The following is a 27,082-nucleotide window of genomic DNA, read 5'->3' on the forward strand; positions in this document are numbered from 1 at the left end:
ATGCCTGGTACTCACCTGGTGAAGTCATCATCTCCGATCATGTGCCGAGGGATAGGCGAGTACCGGGATGGAGTCACCTGGGGAGGGACGGGATAGGCAGGCTTGTTCTCAACGCTGCCCAGGTAGCCCAGACTGGAGTTATGGCTTATGTGGTTGTCAGCCAAGGCTGAGAAGGCTGCAGGGGAGGAGAAGGTCATCAGGAGCAGAAATCCATATACAATGAGGATATGGAGACCAGCCCAGCCCTGCTCCCCACCCCAAGACGCTCAGGTGCCCCACAGCCCCGCGTGCCCAGGCAGTGGCCAGTGGTGTACGTACTGCTGGCGTAGTCGGGGGGCGCGTACATGTCGTTGAGGTGGATGTTGCCGGGCTTGGCCACTTTCAGGTACACCATGTCAGAGGTGTTCTTCAGGGCGGCCACTGCCTCCTCGTGCCGCACGTCCTGCAGGTTTGTGTTATTCACCTGCCAGAGGGAAAGGGCTGGGTGACATGGCTGAGCAGGAGGGCAGGGACCAGTGCAGCCCTGCAGGAGTCGTTTTCTATAGGGGATGTGCCACAGTAGCTCCAGAGGCATGGTCCCATCGTTTTGGGTTTGGCCCTCCTGCCTGCAGCCATTACTGTGCCTGCTCTCCCACAGCAACATCCCAGCAGGAGCCCCAGGGAAGAGGGGTGAAGCTGCTGACAGGATGGGTGCTGGGGTTCAGGATTAACACTGCATCACAGTGGAGCCTGTTCAGCTTGACCTCACAGCTGGCTGTGGCCATGGGGCTTACCGCAAGCAGCCGGTCCCCGATCTGCAGGCGCCCGTCCTTTTGGGCAGCACCTCCCTCGATGATCTTGGTGATGTAGATGCTGTTGTCCCCAGGGATATGCTGGTTCCCAATGCCCCCTGCAATGCTGAACCCCAGGCCTAAGGGAGAGTGAGAATGCAGGTGAAGGACAGACAGATAGGCAGAGTCCTAGGCTGGCACCACAGCCCTGCACCTCACTGGGCTTCACACCCTGCCCAAACTCAGCAGGCAATGACCACCCCGCTGCTGCCTGGGGCCAGCCTGGCTGTGCACTGCACTGTGGGTCTGTCCCATACCCCATGTCCCGCAGCATTCCACACTGCTGGACCACCCTGCGACATCCCACACTGTGGCAGTGCCACCTTGCATCCCACATCCTGTGTGAGGCTGCCCTGCATCTCATGACATCTCACACCATGGGGTCACCACACACTGTCCTGTGGGGCAGTGGGGCACCCTGGCCAAGCGAGCAGAGTGAGGGGTTCACCTTTGGGGCCCTTCATCAGGTTAACCTCCATGATGGTCTCTGGCGGGGGCTGCCGGCGGCGCACCACAAGCCGCACCACGGGGCCTGCTTCCTTCAGGGCCTCCACAGCTTTGCTGTGCACAACCTCAGAGACATCCACGTCGTTCACCCGCAGCACACAGTCGTTCACCCTGTGGGCACAGGATGACCCTGAGCACCCCTGGGGAACTACCAGCCCATGCCACCCTCCTCTGGTCACCTCTGCCACCCTCCTCCAGCCACACAAATGAGGATTGCTCAGGCTGGCCAGATCACGCCCTGCTGGGGTGAGAAAGCGGTCCCTCCCTAAGCAGGGGAGAGCACAGCTGGTCCCTATAGTGCAACCCTGATGGAGATGGGAGATGAGAAGGAAGGCTGGATCCCTGCCCTGGGCTGTAGCGGGATGGATGGGAACAGGAGTCCTATCCAGGGTGGCTACAGGCAGGAGGCTGGAGGCTCAGGGGATCTTGCTGTGGGGAAGAGACATATGGATGCCAGAGGCCATGCTGGGAAAAGGGGTTAGGCCTAGAGGGTCCATGCAGAGATCCTGGGTGACACCCTGGCTACTCCCCCAGCCCTGTACTCTACTCACCCTAGACGTCCATCCATGGCTGCTGCTCCCCCGGGGATGATCTTGGTGATGAAGATACCTGGGTCATCTGGAACATGGGGATTGTCGATGCCTCCCGCTATGCTGAAGCCGAGGCCAGAGTTACCCTGTGGGAAATCAAGTGCCGCGTCTTTTCCCCACGGGCAACTGCTTGCTGCAAGACCTCCTTAAATGGTTTCCCCCAACTGTGGGACTGCCTGGGGCACAGAAGCCCTTACAGCATCTATCACACCCCGGGGTGCCTGGCTCAGGGGGCAGAGGGATGCTGGCTGGAGGAGAGGCTGGCGTTCCTCAGCTGAGTGCTCGGTGCAGCAGCGTGGAGCTCTGAACAGATGGAGTGGGAGAGTGGGAGCCGCCGAGGACCTCCCTCACCACCGCGTCTCCACGGAGAGACTAAGGCAGGCGGGGAGCTGGGGGAAGAGGAGGTGGTCCTTGGCTGAGAAAACCTCCCCTTGCTGGCTGCTCCCCAGGAGGAGACACCAATGCCGCAGCCTGAACAGACCAGCGGGGACTGTGCCAGTCACCAGCATCCCACTCCTGCCCCTCTGTACCCTGGGGTGTAGCCCTAGCACAGAGCCAAGCTGGGGACCAGCAACACTGATGCCAGAATTTACAGGTTTGGGTGGAGGTGGCTATCAGGATGGAGTGGGCTCTCCAGTTCTGTCTCCTTTTCCTCACAGACATGCTTGGAGCATCACTTGAGTTTCTCCTGCTGAATTATGCCTGGGGGGAATGCAGGGACCACAGCTCATCTCCAGGCCATTTCCCCAGCATCTCCAGGATTGAGTGGCTCTGGCCCTGTGCCGCTTCTCCCACTTGCAGGATCCTCATTAGTGACACACTCACAGGCGCTCCTTCCAGATTCATGCTTGATGCAAGTGGACAATTCCTGCCTTTTTTGCTCTGCTTTGAAAATCAGATGGCTTCTCGCCTTGTTTCCTCATGTGGAAGAGCTGACACGTAGTCACATATTATTGTGCCTGCCTCTCTTGTACATGAGTGGGCTCAGGCCAAGTTCTCCTGGCTGCCCATGACCGCAGTGCTCAGTGGGAGATGAGGGGGTGCTCTGCTCTTCCATGGATCTGTGGCTGAGAGGGTCACACTGGAACTCCGTCTCCCCAGGATAATTTAGCACCTACAGCCAGCTGGGGCTTGCACTTCTCCCCAGCAATTGTGCCCCAGCATCAGTTCCTGCAGTGATGCAGAGATGGCTTTATGGCACTCATGACACAGCACCAGGAGTCACCAATGCCTGTCACTGCACAGTGCTCCCAGATGCTCTCAGGCCAGCTGGGATTTGGCTGGTATATGACACAGAAGCATTCAACAGTAAAGAGTCTGAGGCTGCTCTCTTTCCTCTATGCTGGGTTCTCATTACCCTGTGCCTAGCTCAAAAAAAGCTCCTTACTGTCAACAGAGACCAAGCCTGGCTGCAGCAAGGCAGGTGAGATTGCAAAATGATCTCCAGCCATTCCTTGTGCCTGTCTATGGAAGGCCCTTGGTTAGTTATTAAACCCAAAAGTGACCTGGGAGGTGTTAATTTTTATTTTGACAAACCTCAAAAAGGAGTTCAAGCGATTTCTTAGCTGACATCAGGGTCGATGCCAGGGCAGCTCCTGCTGTGGACAGGTGTGGTGGGTAAACACAAAGCCATGTCCCTTTGCAGATTGTGTTTCTGCTATTATTGTCCCCAAAATGCTGTTGTATTTATGCTCGTCTTTACAACAAAGACAAGGATTAATAACAGTGACTGATCAGCGATTTTGGGGTACACTGAGGTCAATTCTGGAAGCCAAACACCCCAGCAAGGGGACAGCCTCACCTGCAGGCACCAGGGTGCTTCTCTTGCATTATAAGAGAGGATTGTTGGATCCCACCAGGGACCAGGTGAAGGGGAAGGACCTGGGAATGGCCCATGGTAGCCCAGGCTGTTAAGCAGTGAGATTCCCTCATGGTTTCTTGCTGTTGGAAAATGAATTGCTACTTGGAGCTTGGAAATAGGGGCATCAGTGAGTGTTGCCTCTCTGTGTAGTCCTACCAGCTCTGAATCCCTGAAACAAAGCTTTTGCCTGTGACTTGGGCCTGGAGCAAGAAGCACTTAGCCCAAAAAGGAAGGAACCTCTGGGCTGATTTCGTCAGGCACGCTGGGGAAGCGGTGGGTGAGGCGGCAGCCCCAGTTAACCTTCCGTCCACCCACCTCTGTGATGCAGAGCCAAGGGAAGGAGGGAGATGACTAAAGGCAGAGAGGAACAGAATAATGAGCGATGCGTCTTCCCCTGCAATGCCGGCCACGCGGCGAGGCTGAGCCGCCTGGCACGGCAGTGAGGGGGAGGCAAGGTGTGCTGTGGAGAGCCACGGGCACCCTCCCACCACAGCCATTCCCAGCCAGCAGGGCTGTGCCTGTCTCTCAGAGTAAACCCTAGGCCAGCTTTTCCCACTCCATCTCCATCCCTCCTCCCCTGCTGCTTCTTGGGCAACGAAAAAGCCCTTCGTGCCCTATGTGCTGCTGGCTTGCCCCTGTATAAACCCCATACATGAGGGGAGCTAATTCTAGCCATGGCTGGTGTGGCACATGCCATCACCTCTGTGTTGCCAACACGGAAAAAACTTGAGCAGGAACTTCCTTCATTGTGGTTTGTTCTACTAAATAACCTGTTCTTGCAGCTCAGCGTCCCAAGGCTGTGTGCCCTAGAGTGACGGGGAGCCTGGTGGCAGGGTGGCTATGGTCCCTGTGCCCAGCTGTGGGGTGCACCTACCTGGGCGCACCCACCTGTGTCTGCACAAGCAGAGTTCCCCACACCTCTGTTTTCTGACAAAGGCAATGACAAAGAGCCTCCTGCCACGCTCTGCACTGATGGGTTTGTGGGGGAGAGGGTGTGAAAGAGGGAGGAAAGGGAGAAACCCTCCTCCCTCCCTTCTGGAGGGGTGTGCAGGGGGAGAGGGGAGCAGTAAGCCCATCCTGGTGGGAGCCAGGCTGGCGAAGCAGGTGCAACACCCATGAAAGCCTCCAGAGAGGGCGGGCAGCAGAGACCAACCTCTCCACATCAGCTGTGCAGGGATGCGTGGGGGGCCAGCTGTGCCAGGGGGTGGGCAAGTGGGAGGAGGCTGCTGGTGGGTGGGTAAGGAGTACTTACCCTTTCCAAGACGATCTCTTCATATTTGAACATCCCATCACTGCCATTCATCTGGAGAGAGGGAGACAGCGTGTTATGACTCTCTGCTGGTCCTGGGGGAATTTGTTTTTCCTCTCTGGTAGCTGAACATGAAGAATCCAGCCTAAAAGCTGCACCATCACGGCTGACAAAACCTTAAATGCAACTGCTTGGGCCTGCCTTGGAATTAAACCATGTGCTGCTTTTCTCTCTGGGCATGAGCCAAATCCCACTGACTTTAATGTACTTCTGTGCAAAGCCTTTATTCTCCCAGCTCATTTCTCCAGCCATGAAAAGGAACACAACCGAAGGCACAAAAAGAAATAACACCTTTGTTATACAGCATATAATTAACCTCAGGAATTCACTGCTTGAGGAAAGGAAGAGAGGGGGTCGGTCCATTTAAAGGGAAAAAAATGTCTGTACATAATAACATAATAAACACCTTCAGCAGCTTATATTTTTTAAATCTTTTCGTAGCATGACTGTATTAACAGGGAATTCAGGATAATTTATTCTACAAAATTAGTTGGGTGCAAAAGAAATTAGCTGGTGTGAGAGAGTGGGGCACAGTAAGAGGTGAAAACATTGTGATGCCCTTATGTACAAAAATGGTGTAGCCTGTCTCAGTGCTGTACACCACACTGATCCCCACGCTTAAAAGTCTCCCATACCCAAAGTATCAAAGCAGAGCTCTTGGAAACATAATGAATAGAAACAAGAAGGGATGCAATTGTAGGCTGTAAAACGGTAAATGTAGACTAAAAAAGAAAAAAAAAAAAGCCATTTTCCTCATAATCAACAATGTACAGGAAAAATGCAGCAGTTTCACTCCAGATTATCAGGATCAGGCCAGAAACAGATGCCAAGGTCTAAAATTTAGCAAGATTTGCAATGCAATTGGCTACTGAAACATCCAACGCTTAACAGTAACAGTTTCAAAGAAAACTGAGTAGGAAGGGAACCCAAAGAGTCATGGAATCCAACTCCTGGCCCTGCATGGTCCCCCAACAATCCCACCATGTGCCTGAGAGTGTTGTCCAAATACTCCTTGAGTTCTGGCAGCCTTGGGGCCGTGACCGATCCCTGTTCAGTGCCCCACCACTCTCTGTGTGAAAAAACTTGTCCTAATGTCCAACCTAAACTTCCCCTGGCACAGCTTTGTGCCCTTCCCTCAGGTCCTGTCACTGAGCGCCTGAGAGAAGAGATCAGCATCTGCTCCTCTGATTCCCCTCACTAGAAAGCTGCAGACTGTGGAGAGCTCTGTCCTCATTCTCCTCTTCTCCAGGCTGAATAGAATAAGCCAAATCACCTCACCCTTTGCTCATATGGTCTCCTCTAGATCCTTCACTACCTTTGTAGCCTCCTTTGGACACTCTAACAGATTTACAACACTTTATTGTGGCCCCAGGACACGAGGTGAGGCTGCCCCAGTGGGAGCAGAGCTGGACAATCTCTCCCTTGCCCATCAGGTGATGCTGTCCCCCCTGCACCCCAGGCCAAGGTTGGCCTTTTTGGCTACCAGGGCACACTGTTGATTCAAATTTATTTTCGAGGGGGCTGAACTCAACCTCGTAATTTGGGTCATTCTGGGAAGCAAGGAATGGGAAATGGGTAGTTCTGTATGACAAGGCAGAGGCAGTGGAACCCTGGACTCGGCAGGCAAACATCTCTCCCACTGTGCAGTCCTGCCTCTGCCTGTCGCCTCTGGACAATGTGCAGGGTTCTTCATCTGGATTTTACATCCACCATTAACTGATGGCTCATAGACTGTATGGAGCCACTTCCTGTATATGCTTTCTATCCCAAACTGTATCTGGAGCCTTTGTTTGGACACAGTTCTCCTTGTGGGCCATGAACACACTGGCTGTGTCCTGCTTTCCCAGCTCCTTGCTATCTGCCCCTGAAAGGCACAACCCTGCCATCCTCCACACCCCCACGGTGCTGGGTCATCCCATGGAGGGGACAGAAACCACCATTTGTGTTAAAGCCATCACCTGACACCACAGAAGAAAACCCAGCGAGGCAAGGGTGAGGCTCTATTGATAGGAAGAGGAAACAGGAGTTTTTCTAGGTGGCAACCATGGGGGGCCCAGGCAGAGGAGCAGTTCTGCAGGACAAGATCTGGGATAGGGCTGTGCCACTTGTGACACACACACCCTCATCCCCTGCCCTGGGAGGCCAAAGCAATCCCACACCCTGTACTGTGCTTCAAGGATGGGCAAAGAGATGGGAATGAGGCTCCAGGGAACACAGGCTGAGTACATTGTCCATTCTTGGATGTGCTCTGTGCCTGATACCTCAGGCTACAGGAAGGTTTCAGGGGACAGCTCAGGGTTGGGACATCCGGATACTCCAATAGCAGGATGCTCAGATCCGCCCAGCACATTGGGAGAGGCTTTGGCCAGCTCTTACAGGAGGATCTTGCAGCAGAAAAGCGCTGGTGTGGTGGGATTAACCCACAGCAGGATCCCTGACAGCCCAGGGACACACGGTCAGTGCCACCTTCTGCCACAGTGCCTCCCTGTGCTGTGCTCCTGTGAGCAGAGGGGCACTGCTTCCCTTGCCACGGTTCCTCCTCTGGCATGGACCACCTTTCTCTCCTCTCATCTTCCCGTACTAACTAATCCTAAACGAAGCTGACTTGCTCAGCACAGTCCCACTCAGCAGAACCCAGCCCAGCCCAGCTCAGCCCAGGCCAGCTCAGCCCAGCTCAGCTCAGTCCAGCCCAGCTCAACACAGCTCAGCTCAGCTCAGCCCAACCCAGCCCAGCCCAGCTCAGCCCAGGCCAGCTCAGCCCAGCCCAGCCCAGCCCAGCCCAGCCCAGCCCAGCTCAGCTCAGCTCAGCTCAGCCCAGCTCAGCACGGCCCCGCTCAGCTCAGCCTCCGCCCCATCTCCTCTCTGCAGTTGGTATCCCGGTGCGTGGGGTGCAGCGTCGCCTCTCCCCGGCTTTCCAGCAACTCAAATTCCTGGCACCCTTTGCTACTACACACATTGTCCTCTCTGATTTGGCATTCAACACAGTTGCCACACAGCCAGCCATATGCACACCCACGGCCGCAGAGGAACAGCGTACACATCCCTCCAGGATGGGATCTGCAGAAAACTCTGACAATCTGTGAGCCGTGGTGAGAGCCAGCGCTCGTGGGTCCCGGGGTGCACCGACACCGCAGCACTCAGACCCCGTCAGACACCCCAGGTGAGCTGGGACAGCCCCGCTCCCCAGATCCCCGAGCTGCCAATGCTGAGCAGTGTTTTGCACTGCTCCCAGAAAACCGGCGGTGTAGGTCCTTGCTTGATGCTTCATGCAGAGCCTGGACTGGCCAGGCATGCTGGGGTCAGCCAGGCCTGACCATGAAGTTTTAGCTCTGGTTATGTTTTCAAAATTCACGCAATGGAATGATAGTTAATTGTATAAAGGAAGCCAAATGAAGAACTTAATATATACCATGTAACCAAGGGAACAAGCCAACAAAACGAACGTTCCAGTGTTGGAAAATCAAATACCAGTCACTCACTGAAGGCAGAAACCTCCCCATGATACCTGCCAGAACTGCCAGGACCTGGCTCTGCCGCAGGCTGTTCTCTCTGTCCTTTGCCAGCGCCCTGTGCACCTCCCCAGATCCTGTTTGGGGCCATCTCCAGTGGGAAGATGCCTGACTCCATCACCTCCAGGGTAGGAGAGCACACCATATCCTGCTCTTCTCTCCTCTTGTAAGACCTGCAGAGCTGACAGGAATGTCAGGGGCTCATTAGCTCTTCCCAGCATATCCCTGATCCTAAGCATCACCTGGTATCTCATGGAAAAGAGTATGGGTATTTTTTCCAAGGCTCTTTCCATGCAACAAGGCCACCTGAGGGCTCAGGAAGATGCGCCTTTATTGGCCCTCTCCTCTTTAGAGCAGGAGGGAAATAGTTACTGATGACAGCATTTAGCTCATCAACAGAAGGCTGCAGAGTTAACACTCATGTGGTAAACAGAAGAGCGCACACCTTCCAGAGCTACTGCAAGCTGTCTGCAGGATCTGCTGTCCAACACCACAACAGCCCACGTGGAACACCCCTTGGAATTTGCTATAGTAAGGATTTGAGGTGGGTTTCTTGGGGTGGGAGGTGGGTTGGCTTTTTTTTTAAATAAAAAAGAAGGCCAGATATAGAAGACAAAGATCAGGCTCCTCAAATGCAACCCAGATAGCCAACCAGGCTGCAAGAGGAAATAACCTTCAGGAAGGATAACACAGTCCCTTTTGGAGCAGGATCCTGCCTATATCCTGTGCTTAGGATGCGATGAGGATGAGCAGTGAGACCTGCTGGTAGAGCAGACATTTATTGAGGTAATGGAGAAGGTCAGAAGACTAGAGAGCCAGCCCTTGGTTGTGCCAGCCAGCCCTGAGTGTGGAGGGCACCTGGCAATGCCCCACACCTGCCCTAGCACAGGGAAAGGGGAGCAGCCTCGTGCCAGGGCAGCGGGTGCAATGGGCACCTCCCCGCTGGCACGGGCACTGCTGGTGCTGGCACAGGAGAGCTCTCCCTGCCTGCACATGGCAGGGGGCCCAGGGAAAATAGGTCAAGAGCTCCCTCCCATCACCTCCACGTGTTCGTGTGTCCTGCTGCAGAACTGAGACCTACTGACTCACTTCCAGCTACCCCCTGGCCTCAATCCCCTCGTGTGCAGTGCCCACGGTGCTGGCCTTGTGCACAGAATGAATAAATGCCCTATTTCTGGTCAGCCTTTTGCCAGAGGGCCGTGGGGACCAACCTGCTGAGCTTGGGCAGAGTGAAGGGGTTTGCAGCCTGACAGCCCAGCAACAGCTGGGAGGACACTACAGACATGATGCCTGCAGGAACTGGCACTGGGATGTGCCCCAGCCAGCAGTCGGGACCAAAGTGTGAGAGACTTGGTGGCTGAGATCAGGCCTGGAAAGCACTTATCTTCCTCACACCTGGCTTTTAAGTGACTGAAGAGGTGATTGCACCTCACTGTTGGGCAATGAGGCACCAAATCAGGCTCCAAGGACCCCGACTCTGAAACCTTCAACTCCTCAAGGGCTTTGGAGTGACTTTCCCTGCTCATTTTGGGACTGCCTGGCAGCAAAAAGTTGTTTTAACTTTGGAGAGGTAGCTCTGAAATGCAGAGACCTCATCTGCCATGGAAACTCATTTCCAATTCTCCATCTCCCCATTATGGACATGCTGGGCAAAATACACCAATATGTAAAACAGAACAAGGACCTGGAGCTGGCATGGGTGATGTCCTCCAGCACTCTCCTTACTGTTCAAGGGATGATTTTACTACTACAGGCATTTTATCATGGGTTATTTGGGTTTTTACACCCCGGGGAGCCTGGGCTCTGCTCAAGCCACACACTGAGCCCCAGCCATCCCAGTGCTGCAGCTCCCACCTTACAGTGCTGCTGGAGCTACATGCTCCTGGGGATGGAAGTGGGTGGATGGGGACATTGAGATGCAGAACAGACTTCTTGATAAACAGTCGGGCCAAATCCAGCCCAACAGCCAGTCCAATGCAATCAATGGAACTAGAACAGGAAGGAACTAGAATACATCCATCTGTTTATCATTAAGGAAAGCACTGAATAGTTAAGTAATTAAAAGACTGGAAGATGTTACTTTAACCCTTCAAAATACATACTGTACCAACAGGCTTCAGATTTTGGGTTTGTAAAAAAATCCCACACTTCCAGATTTGGCATTTTGGTGTTTGCAGCAAGCTCCTGGTGTGGCTTCTTTGCTGACCTGGGAAACTGCCAAGGTTTTGGGGAATTATTTTCTCTGAAGCCTGAGGAATCCAGCCCCCCAGAGAAGGAAAAGATGGAGCAAGGCCTGTTCCCCAGTGAAACGTGGAGTAGAAGGCAAAAGAGCTTCCAGGCTGGATGCTGAGAGGAATCAAACTGAAGTGTCTCCCCTGCTCTGGGCATGGGCTGCTCCAGGCACCCCAGTGGTGACATACAGAGCAGATCACAGCTGCAACCTGGTGGCCCTTTTGATCCCTGCAGGACAGTTGCTCCCAGCATGTTCTGCTGAGTTTGGATGGATAGGATCAGTGACTGTCACGCCCACCACGATGCTGGCATATGTCCCAGGTGCAGAGCACCCCCAGAATCCAGACAAAGGACAGGGAGAAGGGATGGACAGTAATATGGAGGTGGAGGGAGAGATGTGAAGTTAATGAGCTGGAGTAGAGGGAGGCAGCTGGGAGGGCAGGAAAGAGAAGTGCACTGCAGTGGAAGGAGTCGTTGCTGCCCTGCATGAGGGTTCCCTCATGAGGCTCTGCAGGGCTCAGGAACCTGTCCAGGGTGACAGAGCCTGTCCTTGGCCCCTGGGCTCACCTCTCATTGCCCTTGGGCACACAGGCAGGGAGGAGTGACAGGCATAGATCCTATGGCAAAGGATGCAATGCTGATGCCTGCAATGATGAGAGGGCAATGTTCCTCCAAAGGTGTGACATTTTTCCACTGAGGGAGGGTACAAAATGGATGTGAAAGCAGACATTACATCTTGGAATACCTCCCTGCCCTGCCCTGCCGACAGCACACTTCTCACTTGCTCTCATCCAGCATGATAGTGCTCCCTTCCCTCCAAAAGGCTTTGCCCTTTTCCCAGTTCCCTGTAAAAAGCCAGGAGAGTGCAGACAGGAAGCTGCAACATGGCACTGCCCTGTAGCCAGGGTGCCCAGCACAGTGAGAGAACCTCCAACCCACAATCTCTCTGCCATGCCATGTGTTTGGGGAAGGTAACCTTTGGGGACAGCAGCTCTCCTCTGCCACATTCATACAAGGCTGCTGGACCTTGTATGGTCCATATCCAGGACCACCATGCTGAGAGATATACCACTGCCTTCCTCTCCAGTGACAGGTGGCTTTAATTCAGGCTTAATTAAACCATACAGCCAGGGATGGAAAGGTCTCAGCCAGGCTTTCCTTCTTTTCTGTAGCTCTTCTCAACCAGCCCAGTACAGCTCTGATGTGAACTGACCCCACTGCAGGCTGTGGCCTGAGATCTGCAGTTTTCTGCAGGGGAAATTCAACCCTCAGAAGTCACCTGTGGTCCACTACCCTGACTCCAAACCACCAGCTCTGAGTCCTGGTGCTGCTTCAGTGCTGTGGAAGGCAGCTCAAGTTCTATGCACCAGAAGTAAACCCAATGCAAAGCACCCAGACCTGGCAAGCTGCTAACTAGGCTCCTTTGGGCAAAAAAGGGAAGCACCCCACAAGCATGGAGCCAAGTGCTGGTGACCAGAAACCCATGCTGGCCACCCTCCTCCTTTCATCCCCCCATCAGGAATGAGTTAAAAATGTTCTGAGGACAGATGCAGCAGGATGCAAACCCTGTCTGCAACAAACCGAGGAGGATTATCTTATACTACGCCAGGAGTGCCAAAAGCACTGTGGCTGCAAACACACAAGTACTGCTGAGCTGCTGGCAGCCTTCAGTGGGAGAGGAACAGCATCTGATGGGCCCTGCTGCCCTGAGGACTGGTGAGTGAGATGCCAGCAAGCACCCAGAGAGCCCTTCCCTCCTTCTGAGGGACGAGGCCTGCCTAAGGAGGCTGAGGCAGTGCAGGAAGGTAAAACATGCCCCAGCAGAGCCTCTCAACCCCCCTGCATGGGAGGCAGAGGAAATGGCTGTATGATTAACCCTGAACACTACCAGCCCAGAGGATCCCCAGCTCCTCTGCTGAGGCCTTTTGCCTTGTACCTCCCTGGGCTGGAGACCCTAGCATCATCTGCTGCTGACCCTGGTTCTGCGCAGTGTCACCCAGCCCTAGAAAGGTTTAGGGGTAGGATGAGCTGTGGGGACATGGCGTAGGTATCAGGATCTTCTGCTGCCTTACCAGGGCCTCCTTGAGCTGGAAAAGTCTTTCCTGCATTGCTGAGCAGGGAAAATGCAGCACTTGATCAAAGGAAGCAAAACGAAACCGGGAGACTTACAGAGAGCCCTTGTTCCAGCGAGTCTGTATTCACGATAATGGGAGCGGGGTTGGCCTGTGAGGAGACAAAAGTGGGATGTCACCAAGCTGAGTGATGAACCCAGCCCTTCGCGGTGCACTGCCTTTGCGCTGGCCATGCCATCATAGACTCTCCAGGCCAGGCAGCAGAGAGATTCAGGAAGGGCTCTGTTTGTCCCTCCTCCAGGGCTCTGTTTGTCCCTCCTGTCCAACAGCCCTGGGACAGGAGCAGGGCCACAGCATGGCTCTGGGCATGAGTCCCATTCTCAGACCTGGTGTGTCCCAAACAAACCATGGCCTTGGCTGCTGGGAAGGAGATAGGGAAGACTGGAAATTCTCTCAGACTTGCATCAGACCAGCACCAAAATTTACGTGGAATTCACACTAGTGAGGGGTTAGGAGATATGAGGAACAGGGAAAGAAACCTTTCTGAGGGAGGAATTCACTGCCACCACACCAGGCCTTCAAGCAGCATCCAACAGCTGCCGCTCCTTCTAAGCACAGGGCCACCATGCCCAGAGAGAGGTGACAGCATTTGGTCCCTTATCCTCATTACTCCTGGGGTAAATCCTCTGCTCGGCAGCCTTGGCTCATCCTGCACAGCAGCACATGCATCCTCCTGTCCTGAAGGAGCACCTCTCCCCGGGTTCCTCCTCCTGGGCTGCCCTCTGCCCCTCGGCTCGCTGCACATCGCAGGGCAGACACACGTGCGGAGGGCAGCCCGGGCAGCCCGGGCAGGGAGGCAGGGATGGAGGAAGGGACGGAGGCAGCCCGGGAGAAGAGGATGGGTGAGGATGCAGCGCCGTAGGGGCGGGTGAGGCCAGGGGAGGGTCGGGACGGGATGGGACGAGACGGCTGGAGATTAGGGACGGCTGAAGGAGGGACAGGACAGGACCGCCAGAACTGCCGGAGGGATGGGGCGGCGGGAGGAGGGAAGGGAAGGGAAGGGAAGGGAAGGGAAGGGAAGGGAAGGGAAGGGAAGGGAAGGGAAGGGAAGGGAAGGGAAGGGAAGGGAAGGGAAGGGAAGGGAAGGGAAGGGAAGGGAAGGGAAGGGAAGGGAAGGGAAGGGAAGGGAAGGGAAGGGAAGGGAAGGGAAGGGAAGGGAAGGGAAGGGAAGGGAAGGGAAGGGAAGGGAAGGGAAGGGAAGGGAAGGGAAGGGAAGGGAAGGGACGGTCGGAGCGGCCGGAGGAAACGGGGTAGGACGGGGGACGGAAGGCAGAGGCAGAGGCAGAGGCAGGGGCAGAGGCAGAGGCAGAGGCAGAGGCAGGGGCAGGGGCAGGGGCAGAGGCAGAGGCAGGGGCAGAGGCAGAGGCAGGGGCAGGGGGAGGAGGGCGGCCGGTGGGTCAGCGGAGCGGGGGCGGTGGAGGAGCGGCCGGAGCCGCTCGCCGTCCCTCCCCGGAGCTGTCCAGAGCCGCCCGGTGCTGAAGGCGCGGGGCTCCGCGGAGGAGGCGTGAGGGAGGGGCGGCCAAAAGCGAGAGACAAAATCTGACGTTCCTCGCCGGCACACAGCGGAGTAGTGGAAAGCCTGGAATGTCAGCGGTGAGTTGGAACTCGCTTCATCATCCCAAGGCTCGTGAGGAGAACAGCAGCCAGAGTGAGACACGAGAAGAGATGAGAAGTACCGGGGGGAGGTGAAATGAACCGTCCGCCTTAGGGCATCACGAACATCAGTCAGCAGCCAGCGAGGCAAGGTGTGGGCTAGTGAAGCAATTACCAGGGACCGCTGCCTGTCTATTGACAGGGATGTCAGACCACACGGCCCAACAGCCCCTGAGTCCTTGGTATTTTCACAGGAGCCAGTTGCCTCCTTATCGCCCTTGTCTGGATTTACTTGTCCCTGACTGAGAACAGCCTCCCCTAAAACCCAGCACGGCAGTCCCCACCATGTCCTGTTTTAGCTGACCCTGTTTCTAGACTATTCACTCTCCTCAATTAGCGGATGAGAGAGTTAAGGGCCAACCAGACTGTGTTTTAAATCCTGTCCTGGAAGGTTCTGCTCTCATATGGATGGAGCAGGAGGTAGTTAATTTGATTTATTCAGATGCTTTCTGATCTTTCCTGCAGCTGTAACTATTGGTTACAGAACCATAGTTTTTATGGCAATTAATTCTCCAACTCAGGCAAATATGACCACTTCCAAGCACTCCTGCCAAACCCCTCCCCCACACAAAAAAGAATCACAATTTTCAGGTCCAGTGTCTTGGGATCTTCTAGGCCTAGAAGCAATGTTAAACAGGGAATATTCCCTCTCTGGCAGTACACAGTCCTTTTATTTAATCCAGATAATTTGAGAGATAGAATATATTAAATCTGGCAGTGGCTTTTATTAGTCCCCAGTGCAATTCTAGGAAGGGATTCCACATTTCAAGGCAAAAAAGAAGCACTTCTACTGCCAGCAATTAACAACCGGTAACATCAGGGTTTGAACATCCAGAGGCCAGCTCCTATCAGATGAGTTTCCAGAAAGGATGCAGAAGAGGCAGCCTAAGTGAATGTAGCCCATCACGTGCCCCATGATTTATAAAAAGAATTCAGGTCCACAAATTATGCTTTGGATCCCTCCCAAGGAGAAGTGCTCTATATAATAATGTTAGAGAGGCTTTTGCAGGTCCAGCCCGAGTCCTCCACTGAGCCCCACTGCACTCTTTGTTGAATTAATAATAGCCCAAAAATCACACATCACATTGCCTTGCTCACACAGTGGTGAGCCCTAAGGACATATTTTGTTTAGCCTGCTCCCTGTGCACTGAGCATCCTTCGCAGCCATTCCACACTAGTGATTTTTTACATCTCAAAATACTGCTAGGAGCACAATTTCCCACTCAGGCTCCAGATGGGACCCAGGAGATATTGAATATGAGTCGCTGCTCTAAAACAAAGTCACACACGATCAGGAGGAACTCAGACCAGGAAATCCCCACTTGCTTCCTGTGGCCAGCTATTCCAACTACTGCAAGAAAGGTGTTTGGGCATTAGTTCCGATTTCCACTTGCAAATATTTCAATATTTGCACTTTGCCTCTCCTACTGAAGAGACAGACAAGACCTAAGACTCAGAAATAAACAGAGGACCTGAAAATAAAAAGCTTTTTCCTCCCTCCACCAGTCAGGCAAAAGTACCAGGGGAGGAAAGAGAGTGCCATAATTTTTTGCTGGGCAGCAGGAACATGCTGGTGAATTAACCATGCCCTCAATTCTATAGGGAATGGTAAGTAATTTATGTCCTAAGGAGCAGGAGTTTGCTGCATGCCGGGAGAAGAGGGAACAGGGCTTTGCATTCAGACCACATTCAATGGGGGCTGTCAGATCTCTTCCATCTAAACCCCTTCATCACAATATTGTTTACCGAGCCCTGTTTGTGCTGGAGGGTGTTTACGAATGGAAAGAGAAGAGGTCCAAGTCCTATAGTGCTCACTCTATGGCAGCAGTATCACCAAAGTCCAGTGGAGCTGGAGGTGTCCTGAACTCTCTTCATCAGGCAGAGACACTTGGTCTCAGGGGATGGAGGCTGCAGGGACTCAAGGAAGACCTTGGGGAGTGAGGAGGGCACTGCACAGATGCAGAGAGATTGATCTGGGCACAAAGCCAGAGAGGCAGAGGACAGCTGTTGGGAAAATCTGGGCAGCAACAGGAGTCAAAGGGAACCATGGTGAAGGCAGATGAAGTTTGAAGGTCAGGATTCAAGAGTTCTCTGGTCTCATGGGAGTTGAGAGAAGCAGAGCCTTGCATTCACTGAGCTCTGCGTGACAGTCCTAGTGCAGCCACAGCACAGGTGCTGATGGAGGGAGCAGCAATGTGCCCCAGGCAGCACCTAGAGAGGGACTGGCTCCCTGTGGAGACCTTGGGAGAGTAGCGTGCCTGTTTGGGGCAGCTGCCTCTGTGGTTCAAGCCAGGAGGAGGTTGTGGGTCTGTATGCAGGGCAGAAGGGATGTCTCCTCCTCTACAGGCTGGAGCAATACCACTGCAGTACGTGCAGGGAGCAGCCAGGCAGGCCAGCAGCGTTAGGAAAAAATCTCAGGCACAGAATCATAGAATCACTAGGTTGGAAGAGACCTTCAAGATCATGGAGTCCAACCCATGTCCTAACACCTCAACTAGACTATGGCATCAAGTGCCAGATCCAGTCTATTTTTAAACACATCCAGGGATGGTGACTCCACCATCTCTCCACACAGACCATTCCAGTACTTCATCACTCTTTCTATGAAAAACGTTATTCCTAATATCCAATCTAATTTTCCCTTAAGGCAACTTGAGACTGTGTCCTCTAGTTCTGTTGGCTGCTGCCTGGAGAAAGAGACCAACCTCACCTGACTACACCCTCCTTTCAGGGAGCTGCAGAGAGTGATAAGGTCACCCCTGAGTCTCCTTTTCTCCAGACTAAACAACCCCAGCTCCCTCAGCTGTTCCTCACAGGGTTTGTGTTCCAAGCCCCTCACCAGCCTTGTTGCCTCCTCTGAACACACTCACGTGTCTCTACATCCTTCCTAAACTGAGGGGACAGAACTGGGCACAGCAGGTGTCACAGCAGGACTCAGGGTGTCTCCTCACCAGTGCCAAGTACAGGTGAATAATGACCTCCCTGCTCCTGCTGGTCACACCATTCCTGACACAGGCCAGGGGCCATTGGCCTTCTTGGCCACCAGGGCACAGTGCTGGCTCATGTTCAGACAGGTGTCCAGTACCTTCAGGTCCCTTTCTGCCTGGGCACTCTCCAGCCACTCTGTCCCCAGCCTGTAGCACTGCAGGGAGTTATTGTGGCCAAAGTGCAGAACTCAGCACTTGGACTTGTTAAACTTCATCTTATTGGATAGGATGAGGCCTTTATGAAACACCCTTAAATATCCCCTCTGGGTAGTGATCTGAGAGGGTTTACTGCTATTTGGGCTCCACTTGGGCTGTGGCAGTCCAGCCATACTAACACAGTGACCTGGGATTATCAAAGCCCCAAATATTGACAGCTATCACCCTCATCCCAGTTTCTACTGCTGTTGTCTGCTGGCACAAAGGTAGGAATTGCAAACATAATGATTTTCTAAAACTTCCAAGCAAAAGAAAAGCTGCAATTACATGCAAATGGAGGAGGTTCACAAGCCTGCTGCTGAGGATTGGGTCCTTCCCGGTGGCATTTCCCCAAGGATTGCTCTCAGGGCTGGCACACAGGAGCTGGGCAGGGAGACTCTAAAGTGAAAGTTCAAGATAATGTCTCTAGAAGTGAAATCCCAAAGCTTTGCCATAGCTTCACATCCTCCACAGAACCGGCATGGGGGCGAGCCCACAGAGGTCAAGAGATACATACCTCCTGGAGGCAAAATACACGTGCTACAGATGTCCCAGGACAAGGTCAACTGGATTGTGATCATGTATAAACACATTTCCATCTTAACCAGCAACAGGAATAACAGCAGCCTCCAGAGACGGCAAATAGCAGACCTAACACACAGAGCTGCTCTCTGCAGGAGGGTGATGTGTCCTGTGTGCCATACAAGAAGGAATATGCAGGACAGAGTGACTACTTGAGACACTGGGCTAATGCATGAGAAGCAAAGTACTAATTTAACTCCTTTATTTCCCCAAACTGTATCAGAGTGAAAATTCAATTTGTCTTTTAATGTCCTTTGTTTCATATAGTCTGAGGTATAATAGTAGCACTCGGAAGGAAATGGCTCTGGAGATAAGGGAAATTCAGTCTTTACATCTCTTTAAAAGCTCTCAGGGGCAGAGGTCACAAGTGGGGAAATGCCCAACAGAATTATCTAATCAGGGCTGACACTGAGCTGCTTGTAGTCCAGCTCCATCTGCTTTGATTTTTTTTAAGGGTGTTAAACCATGGAGAAAGCTATGCATTTACAGCTATGAAAGCAGCTGCTCTGTCACAGGACCCCACCATGTCGAATTCTGGCTGTGAACATGCAGGTACTGACTCAGGGATGCTGAGGCTGGTATGATGCTGCCACGGCAGCAGGGTTGGCTGCAGGATGCCCAGACACCAACAGACTCCTGCTGCTGTAGGGAGCAGGTTTGCACCAAGCTGATGAATTAATTTCACTGAACAAGCTCAGGTCCTGCCAGCACAGCACACAGGGAGAGGCCATGCTCACCACCACTCACCCTGATGAGCACTGACACACTCATCTGCTTTGTGCCAGGCTTGCCTGCCCTATGCCCAGATGTTGGTTTTCCTAATGTTGGGCCACTTCCTGCACAAGCCAGAGCCCAACATGTAGCTGCCACTGCACCTGAGAGGACACAGCTCCTCCACGCAACCTGTGGGTACTTCTGAGGTTGAGGCCAGACAGAAACCCACCCTTGAGGCTCCCTGAGGCAAGGAGCGGATGGAGAGCAGGTGTGTAGAGCAGAGAGATGCTGGCATCTTCCCTCCACGTTGCTCCTGGCCCCCCACAGACCCCCTCGGTTTTCACCTGCATGTGCCAAGGGAAGTCATCTCACAGCCCTTGTGTTAGGAAGCAATTTATGGCATATCCCTTCCCAGACTGAAGCCTGCTCCCAGCTGGCCCATGAGATGTAGGGCTTTTCTGACATCTCAAGACCAAATCCATGCTTTGACCTAACACTTCCATTCTTAAGGGGAGAGGTACACACTGTACACACTGCTGTCAGGGTTGGTCCCATCCTCACAGATCCCATCCTCACAGCAGTCATCTCTCTTTGCTTTCTTGGGCTTTACATGGTGGCCAGAGCTGAAGTTGCTTGGGAGCATCAACAGAGCTGGAGACCTCTGAGGGAGAGTTAATCTCCTGGGTTCCCACAGGCTGGGACAGGGAAAGGGATAGAATGAAAACAGAGGATGGAAACTTTTGGAGGCTGAAGAAGTTCTTGGCCAGAGATAAATCACCCTTCCTTTTAACTGGGCTGGATAAAGCACTTTTTCTCACCTTCTGCAAGAGCAACCTGTTGGCTGACATGGTTTGGGCAGTGGGAGGACATGACCCAACAGTGTGCCTGCATGAAGGGGAGTGACAGGCTGAGACTGGCCCCTGTCCTTCTGCACAGCTCAAAATGTGGCATCAATGATGTAGGGAACGATGCTGGGGCTGACTGTGGAGCTTGCAGGTGCCCACAGCCACTGCGTCAGTCCATCCAGCCAGGTGCCAGCTGCTGCCTGTGTCCCTGTGCTTGGCTCCCAGCCAGCCTGGTGGCCTGCAAGCAAGAGCAGCCCTTCTCTCCAGGCTGCCTCTGGGAGATGTCCCAGCTGGGCTGTTTTGGTGGCACGAGCAGGCTCTGGGGCTGTGGCAGCCCCTGCCCCACTGCTGCACCTCAGCACTGGCTCAAAGCACTGCAGCCATCCGGAAACAGGGAACACAGGACTTGAAAAGTCCCTGGTCACAAGGATCTTTGGCAAAGCCACTGAAGTATCCAAAGTATAATGTGAATACAAGCAGCTACTGAAGGTTTAATCTTTGTTTTGGTGCCTTTTTTTTTGTTTTTTTGTTTAAAGAGGACGAGAAAAAGCCTTTACTCAGTAACGAAGGAAGAAAGCTTCCCAAACAGAAGTTCTGTCGAATCTAAGTTTCCATTTAGAAACCATTAAGACCAGGGTGTTCAAACTTGAAAGTTAGACATCCTGTTCCAGGCTCAGCCCACTAAAATAAGTGACCCAATTTGCAGAGCTGCTGGACTTCAGTAGCTTCTCTTTGACCTGGTGGTACCAAATAAAATTGACTTGGTTCCTTTTTGCACAGGAAGAGTTGTTATTATCTGAAAGAGTCACATGCTTTTATCTTCCTCTCAGACAAATACATATGTATGGCGGGGGGGAAAGGGAATAAGGAACAGTGTTAAAATAAAGATTTCTTTGGTTCCTGGGATTAAAATGTCCTAATTTCTTCTTTTCAGTAAGTTCCAGTGCACACCCAGTTAACAAGTGTTAAGACACCTGTTTCTCTGGGGAAGAAAGCAAACCAAGATCCATCAACAGAGATTCAAGAGAAATTCTAGTTAATACAAAGGTGACAAGAAGGTATCTAGGGCCTGGTCTGGGGTGCTCTGAAGTACTACATGTTCCCAAAAATAATTACACCCTTGGAGCAATTCTTTTGCAAGCCACATCAAGCGAGTTCTGCAAGCTAAACTGAGAAGTTCATTCCAAATTCAGGTATTCTGAACTTGTTAAACACTGTATTAAAAGTTTTCATCACTAAGTCCCTGATACATGCTCACAGCATATTGCTGGATTTGCAACGAGGGCCCTTGAGGACTCCCTACATCATCCCATCTTTGCATGTGTTAAAACCAGCTGTGAGCATTAACACAGCCCACTGCACCCACAGTGCTGGCACAACATCACAGCAAGGGTTACACCCATCCCTGAATCACAGCTGCCAGGCTGAGCCTCAGGCTCACTGTCCCTCCTGCCAGCACACGGGGTTTGGGGTGGCAGGCAGAGCCCCTTCACCCGCATGCTGAGCTCCCTGTGCCCCAGCACAGAGCAGTGCAGGACCTGCCCTCCCCCGGCACCCCGAGACCACGGTCCCCTTGGAGAGCATCCTGCACCGGGCTGTGCGCAGCAGGCGCCATCGCCACGGCCCTGATTACGTCCTGATTAGTCTTAATGACTTCCCCTCTCTAAATGAACATTCACAGCTCTGGAAGGAACGGAAGCTTCTCTCCTCCCATAATAGCACACGACGTGCCGAGGGGCTTACCCGAACAAGGCAACTCTCCAGGAACAGTGACAGCTTCTGCTTTGTTTCCTCCTCCCACTCTCCTCTGCACCCAGGGTACCCGGATTGGGTCTCTGGTGCAGGTGTCCCCCAGGTTTCCCTCTCATGCAACACCCCACGGGACTGTACACCATGAGGATGGCCAGCAGATCCCTGCTGAACCCCTGGCACTGCTCAGGACTGGGCTCAGGCAGGTTCCAGTCGCGGTGGAAGAGCTGGTGGAAAGCGCAGCCATGGGGGCACGGGACATCCCTCCAACAGGAATGACAGCAGGCGCTTCACAGTGGAGGCTGATGGGCTTCCTGCTGCCCCCAGGATCTTCACGAGGAGTAACTTCCTCCACATTGCACACACCCCTGCAGAAACATGCCCATGCTCAGCCCTGCATGCCTCACCAAGGCAGTCTCCACCTCCTCCTCCTCCTCCTCCTCCTCCAGCAGTGTGGCAGGGCCACATCTTTCATTTTCTGGCAGGTACTTCGCTCTTCTTCCACACGTTGCATTGATGGGGTCTCTCCCAACTATGTGGCTTCAGACGCTGCCTTTAGAGCAGCAACTACATCTCTAGCACAGCCAGTTCAGACACCAGCTCCAGCACCTCTCCCTGTGCTGCTCCAAGAGTCCCTGCAGCAGCTCAAGACCCCAAACCCAGCAGCCAGGTGCAGCTCTAGGACTGCAGTCTGCACATCTGGACTGGCTGGCAGGCAGCAGTTGGTAATCCATCTGAAGAGGAGCTAAGCTCAGCCCTTCAACTCACTTCTCTAATTCCAGCATTATCCCTTACTGTATTAAAGGGATGAGTCAGAAAAGCCAACAAGCACAACTGTACTGTCCCTGTCCAAGGGATTCACGTGCCCAAAGAGAGAGGGGAAGCCTTACAGGTGAACAGATAAACTAAGGAGATAAAAATCCTCAGCTGTCAACTCCTAGAGGAATTCAACATGTTTTGTGAAGGAAAACTGACAATATCTGACTCTCCTCAGTCCAGGGGATGGGTGACAGCAGGACACGGGACACTCCGGGGCAGGTGAGGAGAACCAGCTCACTCAGCATCTGTGTGTTAAGGTTTTCCCAAGAGAGGCACAGGGAAGGGGGAAGACTTTAAAAGCATTATCTTGGCCTTTATTTCATTTGAGGGGCAGGAAAGGAACATCAAAACCATCAGAAAAATCAGCTTCTTCCCATGGGGCAAGGAGGCGAGGGTGGGTGTGAGGCTGGGTGTGAGGCTGGGCTTGGGGGAAGGAGAGCAGCCCAGTACCTGGTTATAGCAACTCAACTGGCTGATGACGGCAGGATCACCAGATGGAGATGCCCAAGAAATAAGCTGAGAGGTGAGATCAGATGGAGGGGGATATATTAGGAACAGACACGCAGATTTACACATCGTGAGTGAGGAGGTGACAAACAGGTCTGTGGAAGGGGAATCAAACTCTCATGAGGGAGTAGAGTGTGATGAGGAGTGAGGGAGAGGGAAGACTCTCTGGGACTCCGGCTGGCAGGGGGACGTGCTGGAAGAGATGCTGGAGGTGGAGAGAGGACAGGGGGACCACCAGTGACCACACAGCAGGGGCTGAGCAGATGGATGGGGCCAGGAACAGACAAGCACTGTGTTCAGCAATGGAGCTAGACGCAAAGGACAAGTTTCACTACAGTTGCATCTACATTTAGGTTGCCAAAAATACCTTTCACAGATTGGCTGTCTTTAATTAAAAGGATGTCTCCTGTGCTCCTGGCACGATACAGAACTCATCCTGCCATGTGGGGCTCTGTGTGGAAGCTCTGCAGGGGGGGCTTTCCCATGGGACAGCTCCTCTTTGCCTGCAGGATCCTTCCACATCCTGCCAGTGCTGGGCAGCTCAGGCAGCGGCGCTTCCCTGAAATGCCCCTCCACAGTGCAGGCAGAGAGAAAAGAGGGAAAACTTCACCCCCTTCCTGTTTTGGCTTCTCTCCTTCCCTCCAAACACGGAGAACGCCTTCCTTCTCTCTCCTCCTCCACGTTTCAGTGCAAAGATTTAGCTAATTTCTTCTATGAATAGCACGGGAGTAGCCATAGCAACATCACCCTGCCAACCTCACCACCTCCACTGCCTCCATGTCCCCGGCACCCTGTTCCTCTCACCCTCCCTCGCACCTCCCCAGGGAACATCTGGGGCTTCAGCCATTCCCCACAAACCAACCTGTATCTGGCTTCCTGCCTGCCCCCTTGGTGCTCTCCCTCCTTCCTTCCAGCCATACCTGCTCATCACTCAGAAACCTGGTCTGAACCCCCCCAGTTTCTCCAAGGCTCTTTCCTCCACCTGCCATCCATGCCCCAAGAGACAGGGGCCTCAAATCCAACATCATCTGAAGGCCCAGCAAAGGCTGGTGCTTTGGCCAAGATGTGCTGTCCTGTGCCTACCTACAACAATTGCCCAGGGCATGGGAGGAACTCAACCAACAATGTTTGTGCATTGAAAACCACCCCTGAAAATCAGTGAAATACTCACTGCTGAGGGTGGGCAGGGAAGATCTGTCCCACTCCTCTACCTGCCTGGCCATGAAACACTTCTGCCAGGAGTAGAGGCCACACAAGCCTGGCAGGCTCCAGGCATTTGCAGGTGGTCAAGGTCTCATTGCAATACTGCTCTAACTCCCCTCTGCATCCTCATGACTGCCCCAAGAGGAGAGAAAGGGACCACAGGAAGGGGGGCAGCAGGACTTTGCATTCCTGGCAAAGCAGGGCCAGCAAACCTGGGGCAGCCCTGGGGGCAGAGGGCACTTCCTCACCACATGCCAGGGAACTGCACTGCCCTGGGCCCCTTCCCCAGCCCATGACGCAAACACCCAAAAAGCACATAAAAATGCCAGTGACACCCTTGGGACCCTCATGGGGGCACCTTGCTCTGGTCACTGTGCCTGGCACCAGGATCTTTAGAGTGAACTAAGACTCAGGGCTGGACATACCCCGTGGGAAGGAAAGGTGCTGTTTCTGGACCCTCAGGTCTTGCTGCAGTGCTGGAGAAGGAGCTTGGGCATGGCCAGGCAGCTGAGCACCCCTCTCCTGAGAGGCCATGGGCATCACTGTGCAGGGGAGAGGAGGGGTTTGAGCAGTCTGCTCCTCTAGTGCTGCACATCAGGGATACTTCCCTGGATCACACTGCTGTGATCCTCCCCCAAAGCCAGGAGTCCTCCCGTCACCCCAGTCTGGCAGAGGAAGAATGGAGTCCCCCATCAGCAAGCAAAGGGGGACAAGGAAGGCACAGTGCCCTCCTGTGGGAGGGATAGAGATGGAAACAATGGAGGAGAGCAATGACATCAAGTGCAGAGACTGGGAACTAATGAGCAGGGAACACGGCTAGATAAGGGAAAAGAAATGGAAGAGATCTCAGAGGGGAGAAGAAAAGTAAAGCATAAAAGATATGAGACACCTAGACCTCAGAGATTTCCTCCCTCCCTCTGGTGAGGTTTAGGGGTTCTCAGTTACTGGCATTGCCTGAGCAAGCTAAAATGTGTCCTAGAGAAGGGGAGAGGCAGGAGGAGAGAACAGACGGGGGCTGGAAGTGGGAGGAGGCGCAGGTTGACGTTGGGACTGTGCTGTGTGTTGGGCAGCACGTGTGGGCACGTCTCACATGCCATGGAGCTGCACACAGGGTATGTGAGTATGCCATGATGTCAGAGAACATACACCACCATATGCAACTGCAAGCATGTTTCTGGTGTCAGAGCACTAGCACACGGTTCTCTGCTTGCATGAAGAAGCAAGGGGAGAAAAAACAGTTAAATGAGAGGTGGTGAAGCTCCCCAGGAGGTTTACAGATCCCTGCTTACCTGGGAAAGCCTCCTGGCATGTGCACCCCTTCCCACCTCAGCTACTGGAAATGCTTTCGGGGACAGTGAGCTCATTTAAAGGGGTAGCCCTGAAAAATGGCAGCCCTGCCTCCAGCCAAGGCTCTCCTGGACATGGAGGCAGCCTGTGAAGGAGATTGCTTTGCATCTACAACCTCCAGCCAAATTTACCCAGAGTCCAACATCTCCTGGCCTCTCAGAGCCAACTGGACCTGCTTGCCTGGGCACAAGCCATGCTTAGATGCTTCCACATTACCACCTTTTGTCCCTCTGCCCACCACTGGACTGGGAAGAACATGGATTCCTCGGGGCTTAGGCACTTTCCACCTTTGTATCAGGAGGAGACTGTTGCTGAGGCATTTGCTGCGAAGCTTTACTCATGGCATACATTTGCTCCACACCAGGGAGCTGCTGCCTGCTCTGATACAGGCAGTGCACATACCACACACGTCATATTCTACATGCAGACCCCGCTATGCTCACATAGCCTCAAACACTGGCATCTTCTGTTGCTTGCAATGCCGCGAGGAGCTTTTGATTTTCCTTTTTTTTTTTCCCCATGTTCAGAAAGGCAAAGGCAGAACAGAGATTCCCAACGCGGACTTTCTGAGCAGCCCAAGCTCCATGGCAGCACCACAAAGAGACAATGATTTCTCTTCCACCATTGCAAAAGCATGAAAGGCTCCCCTGCCCAGCCTGCCACGGCAGCAATGCAGCTGGCATCACTTCCTTCTCACACTGCTTGTAATCGTCTTACCAGGAATACTGGGCCGGACCTTTCATGCAAGCAGGAGTAGAAAGGAGGGAGCAAACATGCTTCAATTTTCTGCTCCCAGAGCTTGCTGCTTTGGATGGGGGGAAGGAAAGAGGTAGTGGAGGAAAGATGGAAGAATGCTTGCCAGGAATCAGCAGGCGAGAGAGAGCTGAGGCTGATTTTGATGCAAAGAGTGGCAGTGAAAGAAAGAGAAAGCAGGACCAGGCTCAGAGGAAGGTGGCTGGGGTTTTTGGTGCCTTCTGTAAATATAATCTGAGCTATCAGCTATGAATCTAATTATTTCAACCAGAGCTACAGACTGAGACAGTAATGAAGAAAAAATAGAGGAAGGGAAGAAGAGGGTTGTGTTGCCGAGAGCAGGGGAGGAGAGAATTCCCATTGATTCCCGTGTGTCTGCCTGCTACAGCATCTTGAAATAATAATTAGAAGGATCAATAAGAAATCATGTGAGGTTTGAAGATAATGAATGAAAGAAGCAGAAGAAGCAAACTGAAATGCCTTTCTCTCAAGCAGGGTAAATTGTTTCTCAGGCAGGGTCTATCCTCCATTTTAATGCTTTGCAAAAAGATCCAACCATTTTCTAATCTGGCTTGTGGGTTCAAAACAAGACTGGTCTCTCCATTTAGAGGAGAGAGACACAGCCCGAGAATGGGTCCTGGAGAACACTAATAAAATGAATGTGTGTGGGAAGAAATGGAGGCAGTGAAATGGGGCAGAATGCACACAGCACGCCAGCGACCAGAGCAGGGTTACGTAATAATCTCGGAAAGCAGGGA

General features: G+C 53.2%; 1 protein-coding gene across 5 annotated transcripts in view; it reads right to left on the reverse strand.

Annotated features, from left to right (window-relative positions):
* The window catches only part of DLG3 (discs large MAGUK scaffold protein 3), a 79,625-nt gene that overhangs the window by 26,535 nt on the left and 26,008 nt on the right, over positions 1–27,082 (reverse strand). For 3 of the 5 annotated variants that reach the window (XM_062503042.1, XM_062503044.1, XM_062503043.1), the window contains 7 exons: positions 13,008–13,061; positions 5,041–5,091; positions 1,889–2,013; positions 1,279–1,448; positions 774–910; positions 319–463; positions 16–175 (listed from right to left, as the gene is read on the reverse strand). In XM_062503042.1, the coding sequence (XP_062359026.1) occupies positions 16–175; positions 319–463; positions 774–910; positions 1,279–1,448; positions 1,889–2,013; positions 5,041–5,091; positions 13,008–13,061 (842 nt within the window). The remainder of the gene's footprint in view (positions 1–15; positions 176–318; positions 464–773; positions 911–1,278; positions 1,449–1,888; positions 2,014–5,040; positions 5,092–13,007; positions 13,062–27,082) is intronic. The other 2 variants (XM_062503046.1, XM_062503045.1) reach the window with 2 other exon arrangements.

The sequence above is a fragment of the Cinclus cinclus genome, chromosome 15, assembly GCF_963662255.1.
Source record: "Cinclus cinclus chromosome 15, bCinCin1.1, whole genome shotgun sequence".
Classification (NCBI taxonomy): domain Eukaryota; kingdom Metazoa; phylum Chordata; class Aves; order Passeriformes; family Cinclidae; genus Cinclus; species Cinclus cinclus.